Raw genomic sequence first — 14,411 nt, forward strand, 5'->3', positions numbered from 1 at the left:
GTCACACACACACACACACACACACACACACACACACACACACACACACACACACACACACACATTGATATTAGAGTTGCATGATCTGTTGCAGCAGAGACTGGCCTGCAAGGTGCCTCAGTGATATTGAGAGTCCTGTGTCTGAGTGTTCACTTTGTGATGTGGTATCTCACATGACATGCAGGTTAGGTGAGCTGGAAAGACTAAATTACTTGACATATGAATGTGATGCTGGTGCATGCAGTGTGAATGGTGAGAAGGCGACACTATCTATGTAAATAAAAACCCTTTACTTACCCAACATTGGGCAGGCCAACAACTCCTATTTTCAATGAAGTGCCAAACCTTCCAATCAGTGGTGGTGGCTTTGTTGCATCATCTCCCTTTCCCTAATAAAGAAAATGTGGAGATGTCTGCAGTCAGAACAAGCCACATACCATTACATAATCTTGCATGCTCATTTTTTGTTGAATGGAGCTATTCTTCATAACCTGCACCTTCTTTGGAGCCATTTCCCGCTGTTAAGCTTTTGCTGACTTCCACAACAGCTCACCAACTCAGAGAAAACACCACATTCATTGACAGAACATGTGCTAAGCTAAGTCCTCAAATGTAACCAGTCGACCGCACTTCAACTGGCTCGCTCCCCCGAGTTAAAAATAGAACATGCAGCCTATGGAAATGAAAGTTGACACTGTACACTGGCAAGCTGACCTGTACTTCCAAATTTAGCTGTTGATAATATCGACGCAGGTTGATGAGCTGCTGTGAGATCAATCTTACACAGAACTGTTGCTTGAAATGTGTGTATTGAAAGTGTAGTTAATCTTTAACAGAGGCCTGACTGTGTTGTCAACAGCTGCCTGCTTTCTATTAACATTTGAATCATCTGTCTTGACTGTCGTCCAACTAAAGACATCCACGAGTTCCGTCTCTATACAGACAGGGCCGAGCAATTTTGCCATTTCCCCTTATGTTATAGCTCATCAACTTCCTACAGCAATAAATCATTTTGTCAAGCAGTTTTTTTTGCAGTGCACTTTAATATGTAAGAATTGTATTTCCTTGCTGTTGTTTCTATTTACCTGCCACCAAAATAAACATTGAAAACCCGCCAACCTCAAAGTGCAAGAACTAACTTATGGTAAATGACAGCTGAGACACAGACGTTGTCATTTAACACAAAAGGAAAAATACTGTTTTTATCTTCATCTTTGCATTTTACAAGACAACACAATAAATGTCACAACCCAAAAACATCTGCAACAAAATGAAGATATATTAAGTTAAAGCATCTTGACAAATCTCCATACTTGTGTCCATTTTTTCAACTCAATGAGCATCCTTTGATGATACAAGTAATCGTATCGTATCTACAACATCGTACAGCGTCCTCTTCACAGAAATAAAGTAAACATTCCTTGCACTCATAGTTTCCTCCAACCCCCCTTTGAGAGAAACAGGTGTAGCCACATGAGCACACAAAATTAAAACAATTAGTTAAATGTCCTCAAATAAACTTCCCTCAGCAGAAATACAAATTAAAGCACACAAGGGCACAACCAAAAACCACCACCCAACCCAGCAGCCTGTCTGGTTTAACATGCAGAAAATGAGGCTCTAATAATCTGGATTTGAGGCAAGTGAGGATGGCTTTGTAGAAAGAATTCAAATGAATAGGTCTGAATTAATCATTTATCTTTTGTTGATGGATGCACCCCCACTTACTCATCACAATAGATGCAGAGCGTTTTGTTCAACAAAATAAATCATTCCCATTGTTTAAGGTACATTGATCAATCTAATGGCTTGTAATAGGCTCCTAATTGCCACTGAGAAGTGCTCACGAATGGAGTCCAGAATTACAGATTCAACTCAAAATTCTCACTTGAATGACAAGGCGAGATCATGTTTTCCCCTTTTGTCTCAAGTAAATATCGTCTGAAAAATCACTATTATTTATTGTTCTAGGTTACTGTGACAAACACATTTCCTTTCGTATACATTTAAGGTACAGTATTTAATGGTGCATAAAGACTGATTCCTATGTAGATTTCTTTGTTAGGATCATTATTCCAATCTGAACGGTCACACTGCTATTTTTTAAGATAGCCTATTACTACACAATAATACTACATAATAATCATGTCCACAAGAATATTATCATTTGAACAAATGGACAGAAGACTGTAATACATATCTATTATCAATGGCAACTAAATTCAGTGAAATCATTTTTTTTTTTTTAATAACCGTTAATTCTTAATTAAAGGGTTAGGGTTATTTTTTATGTTATGAAAAAGTATGATGAAAATAAATGCCCTAGCATTCTGCATTCATTTTCATTTAATGCTCGAATTAATATGACTTCTTTAGGAACAACCAACTTTGTTTAAATGTAGAATAGACATTTAATACTGTTAACAGCACTCTGACAATTTGCCATGATTGCAGAAATGATTCAATTTTCTTGGCAGCGCTCAGTATTTGAGACTTATTTTATTCACTCTTCCAAAGGTGGTGGTTTTAAAGCAAAAAGAGTATTTGAACAAATTGCGCCTGTGTTGACTGGCAGCTTTCATACTCTATAATGGAGCATTATTGGCCCGTTTTGAATACTGTAATGCACATCTTTCGGTCAAGCATTTCTCTGGAAAATTGCTTTAACTTTTAAAGGGACGCTGGTTCACGTCAGAGCAGGTCAATTTTACATTATGCCATTATCCCCGGGCGCCTTAACAATACGCGGCTTATGGAATTGTGATATTAAAAGAAAATAAGTCGCGAGTTTAGTAAAATTGTTGAAACACGGCATCCTCTTAATTGTCCTCAATTTAATAAATGAGTGATTAGAGTGGCATTACATTTTATTTCTCGGTTGCAAGACACCGTGCCTCAGCAGCTTAATGGAGATGACTGGCGGCCTTACAGCAGGCATCCCCTGGAAGCTGAAACTTTTTTCCGCTTATAAAATACTTGCCTTTTAAAAACACACACTACACGCGCTGATGAAGCAAGCTGTCATTTGTAATTAACCCCTCACCTGCACTCCCCCAAAAAGTTAGCAGTTAGCAGTTAGCAGCGCGTATGGCCGCGCGTGAACACGACCACACGCACGAGCACAGACGCGCGTATATTTTTTTTCTGGAAGTAAACAGACTTGATCCATTACGAGTCATTATCTGTTTTTTCCTTTATGTATTTGTGGACTCCTAAATGATCTAACCGCGGTTGGAGAGTGAGTGAGGTCCGTCCTCTCAGGCCTGTTTCTGGACGTCTTTACTAAACTTAATCCATCGGTGATTTTCCAATATTAACACCAGCACTTAAAAAAAAAAAAAAAAATAGGATACAGCATATAACACCAGTTAACACACAAAAGCATGCACTGGCTCAACACTGTTCTGATAAAGTCATCAACAGCAGCAGCGTCCATCACATTCAGAATACTATGTGCTTAAATAGCAACTATTTCTCAATGACGTGTTGCGCATGATCTGAATATTGAAAACTCCGAATGGAAACCTGGAACTATACAGAATTCACAAACGCTTCAAAATGAGTGAAAAGCTTACCTCTTGGAGAACTGACGTGTGAACTCAATTCTGCAATGAAAGGAGACATTGAGCCTTCGTGTGAGAATACATAAAAATAACTGTATGTATGAAAAAAATACAAAATCGTGGCTTGTATGACAGTATGAGCAGAGGCTGCACTACAGATGATTGACGGCGGGGTTTTTGGTGTTTCTGTCTGCGGTCGGGTCTCTCATTGGCTGACTTCATCCCCAGCTATGAATGCGGTCATTAGATTGGCTGCGCCTTCTCGCCAGCTGTACTTCAAAGAACACGCTCTGTACAACTAGGTAGTGTTGGGAGCCGCGAGCCAAGAGAGAAACCGTGTGACCTGAGTCAAACACGGTGAGTCTGAATCAAATTGGAGCCGTACAGCATTGAAATCGCGAACACTGTCATCACAGCACATACCCTGGATATGGCAACGTCTATACTTGGGGTGAGTCCGACTTTTTATTTATGCGCAAAAGTTGTGCGTAAAGTTATGGTAGCCTGCTCTCCTCTGCTGTTTTTTGCTTTCATAAAAATACTTGCTTTCAAGTTGGCTACTATGATTTCCTACTGTGTTAATTACGATTATACTTTACTCATTATTATTAAAAACAAACGGTTAAATGTCGATAAAGGCATCTAGATGAGTGTTTGTAGTATAATACTCACTGAATGTTCACAGCAGATATCTGACGCAGCTAATATTCTGAGAAAGTTTGTAAAAATGTTAATCGTTAAACGTTAAATACTTGTAGGCTACGTTGTTTTATTTGTTCTACGCGTGTTAAAACATGTTTCTCCCCTCTCTCCAAACACATTTATCTCAGCTCAAATTATAGTAAGAATTGCAGTTGTTTTTCTATAATGTATTTGTTAAAGTCCTGTGTTGTTTCCAGATATCCGGGCTAAACTAAAATCGTTCAGTATTTGTTGTTGCCCGTTTTAAGTCCAACCTTTGTTTGTGTGTTTCAGGAAGAGCCACGGTTTGGAACTACACCTCTAGCTATGCTGGCTGCAACTTGCAACAAAATTGGCAACACCAGTCCTCTTACAACTTTACCTGACTCGAGCGCTTTCTCAAAAGGTGGATTTCATCCGTGGAAAAGATCCTCCTCCAGCTGTAACTTGGGATCCAGTCTGCCCGGTTTCACAGTGGCAACAAGCCGCTCGTCGACAGGACTAACACCGACCAGTGGCACAGGCAACAGTGCCTTTTGCTTAGCCTCCACCTCCCCGACCTCGTCTGCATTTTCCACAGAGTACAGCGGTCTGTTTTCCAACTCTGCGAGCGTCACATCTCAAGAGTCTGGACAGTCAGCTTTTATCTCCAAAGTCCACACATCAGCAGAGACTCTGTACCCGCGGGTGGGGATGGCGCATCCGTACGAGTCGTGGTACAAGTCCGGTTTCCATTCGACCATCTCTGGCGATGTTGCCAACGGTGCGTCCTCGTGGTGGGATGTCCACACTAATCCTGGCTCGTGGCTCGATGTCCAGAATCCTGCAAGCACCCTCCAGACCTCACTGCACTCCGGGACGCCTCAAGCCATCCACTCCCAGCTGAGTGGCTACAACCCGGACTTCTCCTCGCTGACGCACTCGGCGTTTAGCTCAACTGGAATCAGCCCCACTGCGTCTCATCTACTGTCCACCAGTCAGCACCTGTTAACACAGGACGGTTTCAAAACAGTCATCCCCACTTACACAGACGCTTCTGCCGCCAACGCCATGATTTCTGGGGGCAGTTCAGGAATAAGTAGCTCCTCCAGGTCGTCCCGGCGGTACTCCGGCAGAGCAACATGTGACTGTCCGAACTGCCAGGAGGCTGAGCGGCTGGGACCCGCCGGGGCCAGCCTGCGCAGAAAGGGACTCCACAGCTGCCACATTCCCGGCTGCGGTAAAGTGTACGGAAAAACATCTCACCTCAAAGCGCATTTGAGATGGCACACCGGCGAGCGGCCTTTTGTCTGCAACTGGCTTTTCTGTGGCAAAAGGTTCACTCGGTCCGATGAGCTCCAAAGACACCTTCGCACCCATACCGGCGAGAAAAGGTTTGCTTGCCCGGTATGTAACAAGCGCTTTATGCGGAGTGACCATTTGAGCAAGCACATCAAAACGCACACGGCCGGTGGAGGAGGCAAAAAGGGGAGCGACAGTGACACCGACACCAGTAACCTGGAGACCCCGAGGTCCGAGTCCCCAGAACTTATTTTGGAGGGGGTAAATCCCAGAATCACTGTTAAGGATCCGTCTCCTCACGACGAGCCCTAATGAGGCTTCACCCAAAATCAAACCAGATTCAAAACTGCACGGCATTGAAAACGGGTCTTATTTGACAGACAGACAGTAAAAGGAGAAAATATATTTCAAGAAGCGATTGCAAAGTCTAAAAAATATATTCTCCACAGGCGTAACGAGTATTTCATTCGTAAATCCATCTAAAGAAAACACAGTGATTTTACTGCAGGCCTTTGGGGATTTTTAGGGGCAACTTGAAAATGAAATGGATGTTTGCTAAGGGTGCGCGAAACCTGTTGAATTTTGGTTGGACAATGTGAGTTACATCTTGTATATTGACGACTAAACTATGTGTTATTTTCATGTAAATGTTAGGCTATGATTGTTTTATTCGTGTTGGTATCCTGGAAATCAGGGAGTTTACTTTCGACGCACTTTGTGGATATGTATGTAAACAGCTTTTTCCACTTTGGTTGACCATTTTATTTCTTTGCTAAAAAATATCTATATATAAATGTTTACCTGTATAAAGTCACACGTATAAGACTTTCATTTTATCGTAATTAAAACATCTTTAAAAAAGGCTGTACTTGTGTGATGTAGAGTTTATATTTTTAGTTTTTATATTTGGGTCAGGTTTAAATTTAAAAAAGTTTTATTTATTTTTGGAAATATATTTTAAAGCGTGAGTACTGTTCAATGGGCTATTTCTTCTTAAAATCACCTATAATACCTTGACTTTCACGATTTAGGTTACTCTATGGAATAAATCAATGTTTAATGCCCCGGAAAAAAACATTTCATGCCCAAATGAAAATCTTGTTAAATGGTATTAATTATGACTTGGAGCACATCGCAGCCCCATGTGTCTTGTATTTGCGATTAGGGATTCGTGTCTTATCAAATATCTAATTAATCTCCGCGACATCTTTTGTTCAGTTTCACTTTATCGCGGGGTTTCCAAGGGGGTTTGACGACAAAGGTCCCTGAATATTTATTCTAATTGTCCAAATTAACTGCTTACATTTGCATACCAATCGATGGACCGAGAATAAGGATATTGCCTCTCTTTCTCTTTGCCGAAAGCCACATAGATGTTATGGGAACAGTTTTTAAACTTTAGGGGAAAAAAAGGGGCAAAGAGTCACATGCAAATGTTTGAATTTGAAACGCTCTTTGCTCAGCGCAGTCAAATGGTGCCTGCATGTTATTTGAATATCAGTGGCCCCGTATTGAAAGGGTTCAAGGATGCTCTCTGCCTTCTTTGTGCTTACCCAGTGCAGCGTCCGACTCTCAAAGAAAAAGCCGGGGAATAATTAAAGCGTGAGTCCAAGACTGGGAATACGTCAGGGAAAAGCATCTCACCCAGACACCCTCTTTTTTTTTGAAGAGGATGTTAAATTGACCAGAAGGCAATAGAGGGAAATTATTTTCATTTCCTTTTGTGCAACAGCAGTTTCAAGGAAACGGCCACATAGTGAAAACTACCAAATTAGATAGCCAATTTGAATTTCATCAAAAAATAAAAGCTAAAAGCAACATTTTTTGAAATGTAAGCTTTTAGACGCAACATTTAAGAATTCAAGTAAATCTGTTTGAGATAAAAAATTCAATTTATATTAAGTAAAATTGTTTTTCGAGTCTACATGATGGACTCTGTCAAATAAAATATGTAATTTTGGGCCTAATATTTAATGTGGATAACACATTATATAATCGTTTTTAAAATTCTACACCGATTTTTCCATATCAAAATATAGAATGCTGGTATGCATTAATAAAAAATATAGTGCAGCTTTTGTTTCGTTTCTGGACTGTTTCCACTGGATATTTGGACAGAAATTATGTTTTGTTTGACGCCCGCAAAAAAACCCAGCACGACGTATTTCACAGCTTTAGTGATAGAACACACATTGTATCATGCCATTTAGGCTAACCAGCCAGAAATATTTAGAAGCATTTAAAAGAAGGGAAAAAAAAGTCATAGTATTAAGCTGCTATCAGATGCCTGGAACAATTTAGTATTTCGTGAGAGTACACTAACGACAATCAGACGTTGACATTCTTTTCATCCATCGCAAAACACACGTAAGTAAATTGAAATGATTCAAATTTTAATCATAACATTTTCTTTTTCGGAATCAACCGTTTAAGCATTACATGTTACAATGTCGATATTTCCAAAAACACACAATAATGAAAGCAAGATAAGAAAAAAACTGCAGCGACAGAAAGAGTCTTTCTAGCGGCCAACTGCCATTAAAATGAGTCCAATGTTTTCCCATCAGCGGATCATAGCTGCAAATTGCTTCCAATGGTAATCAATTAATTTTGATTCTTTCATACATTACAAGACAACACAAGGGTGCAATGAGCTCCAGCTAGCTATTTTCTGTCGACTGCTTCCCTCTACTGGAGAAAAAGGAGACCTACTGCACAATATCAGCATTTTTCAATGAAGGGACACTGTGTGATTACCAAGAACAGCAATCGCAAAAAAACAACAACCATTTAACACATTTTGTCCAATATTGTAAGAGGGAACCGAAAAACAAACAAACAGTCAGTGCTTTCTTTTAGCTCTGTCTTGGCTTCTCTCTCTTCTCTCCCTACTCCTTACCCTGCCCTCCCTTTCCTTCCTCTTTTCCCTGCTTCTGCTCCTCCCATCTGCTGTTCTGCCTCTCCTTCCATCTGTGCTACTTCTGTTCCTCTCACCATCACTACTGTGACGCCCGTCTTTACCTCTGTCCTCCCTGCCTTTCTCGCGGCTCCTACTTCTGTCCAAGCCAGACTTGAAGCTGCTAGGTCTCTGCCTGTCCCTGCTGTTGTGTCTCTTTCTCTCTTGACCTCCCTCCAGCTTGATCTTGTTCTCTGGGCTGTGATTTCGACTCCTGCTCCTTCCCCTCTCTGTCCTTGTTTGTCTATAATCTCCGGACTCCTCTTCAGGCCGCCTCTGTCCAGTGTGAGGGCTCTGTGACCTGCTTCTGTGAGAGGAGGCCTTTTTCTGACTCTTGACTCGCCGATCGCTCTTAGAGCTGTTATCCCGACATGAATCTTTTTTCTTGTTCTTCTTTCTCTTTTGGCTCTTGAACTTGCCATGGCTGTCTGAATCTGAGCCACTATCACTATCACTACTACTACTACTGCTGCTATTGGAGGAGTCACTCGAGCTCTCACTACTTTCATGATTTTTCTTGTGTTTTCTTTTGCTCTTCTTCTTTTGTTTTTTGCTCTTCTTCTTGGCCTTCTGCTTTTCCAGGCGATCAAGTTTTCTGTAAAACAGGTACATACACGTTTAGTTAACATTCTCCAACAAGGCAGCGCTGAGAGAGATAGAGAGATAGATAGATATAGAAATAAATAATATTAACATAATAGTCTATAAATCACATTAAAATGTAAGTAAAGGAATGTTAAACAATGTAACAATCGGATTAAAAAAACTAGAAGTATACACCTGATATACTGTATTTATTACTAAGCTACAAATAAATTTGTTTTTTGTTTTTAAATTAAAAAAACATTCATAAGAAACCATCACAGTAACCTAGTAATTCATCAGATCGTGTATCAGGATTCCCCCTTAGTTTGCTCTATCAATAGGAGGTTTTAAAAATATTCACACAATGTTGCAAAAATAATAATTTTGCTCTACTCCTTGAGGCTTTCTACATTAAGATTTGTAAATTGTGCTACATTTTTACCTGAGGAGCTTCTGCTTTTGCTTGGTTGTTAATGACTTCAGAAATTCCACCTCGGGATCTTCCTCTTCATCACTGGCAACATATTCCTAAAAAAAATTAAAAAATAAAAAAAACACACACACACAGCACATCGAAATTGGCATTGAAATCAAAACGACAACATACAGATAAATACAACTCTCAAAAGGCAAATTTTAGCAAATCTATATATTTGAATACATCACACCTTTAATCAGTGATACAATTTATTTGATAAAATCTGTTCACTTGACTTAAGTAGCTACAATAACTGGCCCCTTTGCAAAATTTATGCTAGGGGCATATCAAAGATAGTCTTAACTCTCATAAGGGTAGAGTATATGTGTGTGTATGTTAGTATAGCGTCCAACTCCTATGTGTGCAAAGATGGGAGTGCGAGACAGACAATTACCTGCGATGGATCACAAACAGTAGAATTCCTACCAAGGACACATTTTTTCAGGGCAAACCCACTGTTTCGCATCTCCGCCATTAACTCCGAGGGGTGCATTGACGGACCTGTTAGCACAAATCACAGCCACAGAGTCCCATTGATGTCAAACCTATGCCAACCACTATCTCCACAGTGGGAATTTCAGAGACGGCTTTGTTAACAGAATGGGACATCAAATCAACTCACTCCACTTCCGGCTGAGCAAATCATACAATATCATTCTCTGCCAAAGCAGCAGTTAGGGGAATCAGAATACACAATAATTATATTTTCTTTCTTCCCGGCACAGGAGGGGAACCATTAGCCATTAGCATTAGCACTCCACCATCAACACCATGTACTGACTGGACTCTCTCAGGGTAAACATTATTACTTTACTACTCAACTCGCTGATTGCAGAAGTCAGAATCAGCTTATGACTGGGAGCTCCAGCTGAAACCCGAGATGAAAGATACAGCAGGTGTACCTGCTGCAGTCTGTGACAGACTAAAGCGAACACACTCGCCACAAATATCAAGCAGCACTGATATTCTGGCTCCTTGTTCTTTTGTACTACGTACAATTATTCTACTGACTTTTTTCCCCCCATTGCCAACACAACACAGAAATATATATTTCAGCAAGTTAAATCTCTACATAACAATTCAACTTGTAATGATTACTTATGTTATGTGACACATTTATGGATCACCTATTTTACATGTATAATGTTAATATGTGCTCATATGATGGTGCTTATTTCAATGAAGGAATTACTCCCGTTTAATTCAATCAAAATAAAATCTGTATATGAAATGGTAGTGGTTCGTTTACACACACACACATATCAAATTAACATTTAATTACATCGATAAACAAAGAAACTGCAGGAGAAGGTGTTTAAAATGTCTGTTTTAGACAATGATGGCATGTACTCTACCTGCTGCCTCCTCTGAGGCCACAGAGCTGGCATTGATACCCGACAGCCCATAGAGAGGACACTCTCTGTCTGTGTTCACATGGCCCCATTTGTGACATTTGATGCATCGCACATTGCGCACCTGGGAAGTTAACAACAGTCATTACTGCAAATTGTGGAGATGTACTGTATGTATAATTATTTAAACAACACAATACTCTATGAATTGTTTTTTTTTTTATTATGGCAACACCTAATTATAAGGCAAAATCCATTACATTAATGTTTTAGATTTGACAAACTCTGATTTACATTTTAAAGCTTTATAATTCTTTAGAGTGACTTCATTTTCAAACGGTTACATTTCTAGAATTTTCAGGTACATGAGGAGATGAAAGTACCCAGTATTTCACAAGAAAAAACAGACGTGCGTCTCATTTTGTTTTTCAATCTGTTAATCAACTTGTGACCCCTTTAGATTTAACCCTTAAGTCGTTATGCTTCAAAAAAATAAAAAGCATCACACACCTGGATTCCAAATGGCTGATCTCTAATATTCATGTCATCCTTTGCGTATCTACATGAGAAAATTAAGGATTAAAAAGATTGCAAATTCTGGAAGAGTGCTGACAATATGACAAGAAAGTTTTATTTCGTATAAAAAAAAAATAAATAAAAAAAAATCAACTACTTACTTCTCTCGAGGAGCCACCTTCTGCCACTCAAATTTGTACTCTTCTTCCCCCTCCTGAAAAACAAACACATTTTCAATATACATTTAGTATGTAAACCGTTCTAGTTATAAATGAGTGGAAAGAATAAGTCAACATGCAGAAGATGTATACATAGTGAAATTGTATAGGTTCATCATTTGCTCTGCTTTACCTCTTTAGTTTCCTCTTCAGGACATAAGGACATCAGGACAATTATGTTGATAAAACAAACAAGAAGTAAAATGTTAAGCATAATTTTCTTAAAAATCAGGTGTTTGGAAAGAAAATATTTAGTTAGGATCAGAGCTGCTCGGCTCAAGTGATCATTTACCTTTGGATGCTCCAGGTGGAGCCTCGTACATGAAATTGAGGCCATTTTTAACACGGTCATCCCCTATCAACACCCTAGAGGTGAGAAAGTAAACATGTTGTTTTTTTAATGGGGATTATCAACATTTACAACATGTGAAGTTGAAGGAGGTATTTAGAAAATATCTCCAAAGTTAACATTGAGTTAATTAAAATCTTTCCATTTAAACAGTATGTATTCATCAATAAACTAAAAATATTTGTTTTAAGTAAATCTGATATTAAAAGAACAGTTTTTAGGAGGCACAAGTTATCACATGTATATTTATCTAACCTGTTGTTGTAACAATCCTGCTCTTTCATGTAAGCCTGCATAAGATCTTCTTGCTTCTTCTTCTCGAAGGTCAGTTTCTGTTCTGCTATCCATACCTGTAAATGAAAAGGAGGATTACTGCACACATTCTCCCTACTTCCTCATACATTTCCAAAAAAATTTTGGGTCCGCTTACTTGCCTGACATACAAATACTTATACAAGTAACTTGAGTAAAAATAAGTTCAATTTTTGTTTCTGCACTGTATGCAATTACTGCCCTGAACCTCACCCTTACAGAGTATTAGAGGGGAGATCATCAGTCCATTTACTGAATAATGAATAAATCATCGACTGAAAATTGCCAGTAGCCAGCAACACATTTTAAACGTAATGTTATTTACTCTATTTTTTGCTGGATTCAGCTTTTTAAATGTTAACAATTGCTGCTCTGGTTTGTCTTATATAGAAGTAAATTGAATATAGTTGGGTTCTGAACTGTTATTTGAACAATAAGGCGATCCAAAGACACCAACTTGGTCTCTTGGAAATTGTGATGGGCATTTTAAATAATTTTCAAAAAATTGTATAGGCCAAATGATTAATCAGGAGGGTAACAAACACAACAGAGAGACATAATTATGTTAGTTACATACCTAAAGCTGATTAATGAGCAAAGCATACAAACATGGAATTACTTGCTTATTTAATGTATTATATGTAAAGTAACGCTACATTTAAAAGGTTGTAAGGTGTATAAACAACCAGGGGGGCTTAGAGCCAATTCTCATTAGAAGGACTTAGCTACACTACTAAGTTATCTAGACACAATAGTAACGTTACTGTACATATTGTATAATTGTATAGTCCAAAAATATTACGACAGTCATTTTATTAGCTAATAGTATCTTCATTTATTCCAGCCAAACTTAATTATGGGATATGATTTCTTACTCATATGAAGTTGTATGCAGTAACGTTAAAAACAACATATGGCCATGACTGGTCAGCTTTTGTTTTATATATGGAGATTTTAATTAAACAACTTGCCCATCCTTCTAAAGACCATGATAGCAAAGTAAACTAAAGACAGCTGAAGTTACCACTGTAACCTCAGGTTAGCTATGTAGCTATAGCTTTAGCTTGCTAAGTTACCAACTAACGTTAGCCTAGCTAACTTTACAGTGCAAACAATGTACGGTAGCCATCTTAGATGGTTTGTCTAAGATTCATACAGAAAAATTACACGTGGGTCAACATTTTCTATCAAGTAGCGAGCTAATTATCTAAGTGGACCATGTTAGCTCCTGCAAGGTGGGCTAGAAAAAGCAAAACACGGTGAGCATAGCTCGCTATCGCTAGCTAGTAGACTAATCTGATGTATTCTAGCCTCAAGTAGTAACACTAACTGTAGGTAGCATTCACCTTTTTGATATTTGACTTCGACGCAGGGTGAAAATCCTTCTTGCACATAAAATTGGCAAACGACTTCCCCATGGCTGACAACCTATAACGTCAACTAAGTGGAAAGCTCACGCGTTTATTTTTGAGCTAGCGTATCTTCCTCCGCATGTAAACAAATATGTGGTAAAGTTGGTTTTATATTGGACATTGGATATTCGACACATTCGAAAAATCTATTATGCGGCTTGCCATTTTGACCTATTCATGTCAAAATACTTCTGATGAACTCAGCTAACCCCCTTACACATAACACAAAGCTTCTTTTAAAAAAAAAAAACACGCTCAAAGGGGGTCTCGCCCTGGGTGTAATTCAATGTAGAACTGCCACTGTGGGTAGGCTAATCTGCTTCAGAATCAGAATACTGAGGAATTTGCCTTGGTGTAGGCTTAAAAGGGGAATTAAAAAACGTCAAAATAGCTATCGACACCTAAATACAAAATATTAGGCCACATTAAAAAAGTATGTAAAAAGACACTATAACAAAACGAATATGTAGGCTACATTATAACAGTTATAGAAAGGCATTGAAGAAAGGCGGTACAGTTATGTAGAGCAGGGTGTGCGAAAATATTAATCTGGGGATGTGAAAAGTTCACAGTAATAATGTGCAAGTATGGATAATAGTCCAGGATGTGCGTTAAGGTGTACACAGCTGTTTCGATGATGAAAATGACAGATGAGAGATTAAATCAAAGAGTATAGAAGTAACTCTTTGATTACATAGGTCTAGCAAT

At 38.9% G+C, this 14,411-nt stretch overlaps 3 protein-coding genes across 3 annotated transcripts in view; 1 reads left to right on the forward strand and 2 right to left on the reverse strand.

Annotated features, from left to right (window-relative positions):
• LOC144525253 (obg-like ATPase 1) overlaps window positions 1-512 on the reverse strand; it is a 46,602-nt gene extending 46,090 nt beyond the window's left edge. Inside the window, exons 1-2 of the mRNA XM_078261906.1 lie at window positions 498-512; window positions 298-389 (exon numbers count right to left, since the gene is read on the reverse strand). Coding sequence (XP_078118032.1) covers window positions 298-389; window positions 498-512 — 107 coding nt within the window. The remainder of the gene's footprint in view (window positions 1-297; window positions 390-497) is intronic.
• A 4,029-nt stretch (window positions 513-4,541) lies between these two features.
• sp9 (sp9 transcription factor) lies at window positions 4,542-5,846 on the forward strand. The gene has a single exon (XM_078261907.1). It carries the CDS (start codon window positions 4,572-4,574, stop codon window positions 5,835-5,837), a length of 1,266 nt encoding a protein of 421 aa, XP_078118033.1. The 5' UTR covers window positions 4,542-4,571; the 3' UTR covers window positions 5,838-5,846.
• Window positions 5,847-7,897: 2,051 nt separating this feature from the next.
• Window positions 7,898-13,802, reverse strand: cirsr (corepressor of RBPJ and splicing regulator). Its single transcript, XM_078261905.1, has 10 exons — window positions 13,638-13,802; window positions 12,235-12,329; window positions 11,923-11,996; window positions 11,764-11,777; window positions 11,574-11,626; window positions 11,407-11,455; window positions 10,900-11,020; window positions 9,939-10,045; window positions 9,509-9,594; window positions 7,898-9,076 (listed from the first exon to the last, which is right to left on the reverse strand). Exons 1-10 carry the CDS (start codon window positions 13,707-13,709, stop codon window positions 8,368-8,370), a joined length of 1,380 nt encoding a protein of 459 aa, XP_078118031.1. The 5' UTR covers window positions 13,710-13,802; the 3' UTR covers window positions 7,898-8,367.
• Between the last annotated feature and the right edge of the window lie 609 nt (window positions 13,803-14,411).

This window comes from Sander vitreus, chromosome 11, assembly GCF_031162955.1.
Source record: "Sander vitreus isolate 19-12246 chromosome 11, sanVit1, whole genome shotgun sequence".
Classification (NCBI taxonomy): domain Eukaryota; kingdom Metazoa; phylum Chordata; class Actinopteri; order Perciformes; family Percidae; genus Sander; species Sander vitreus.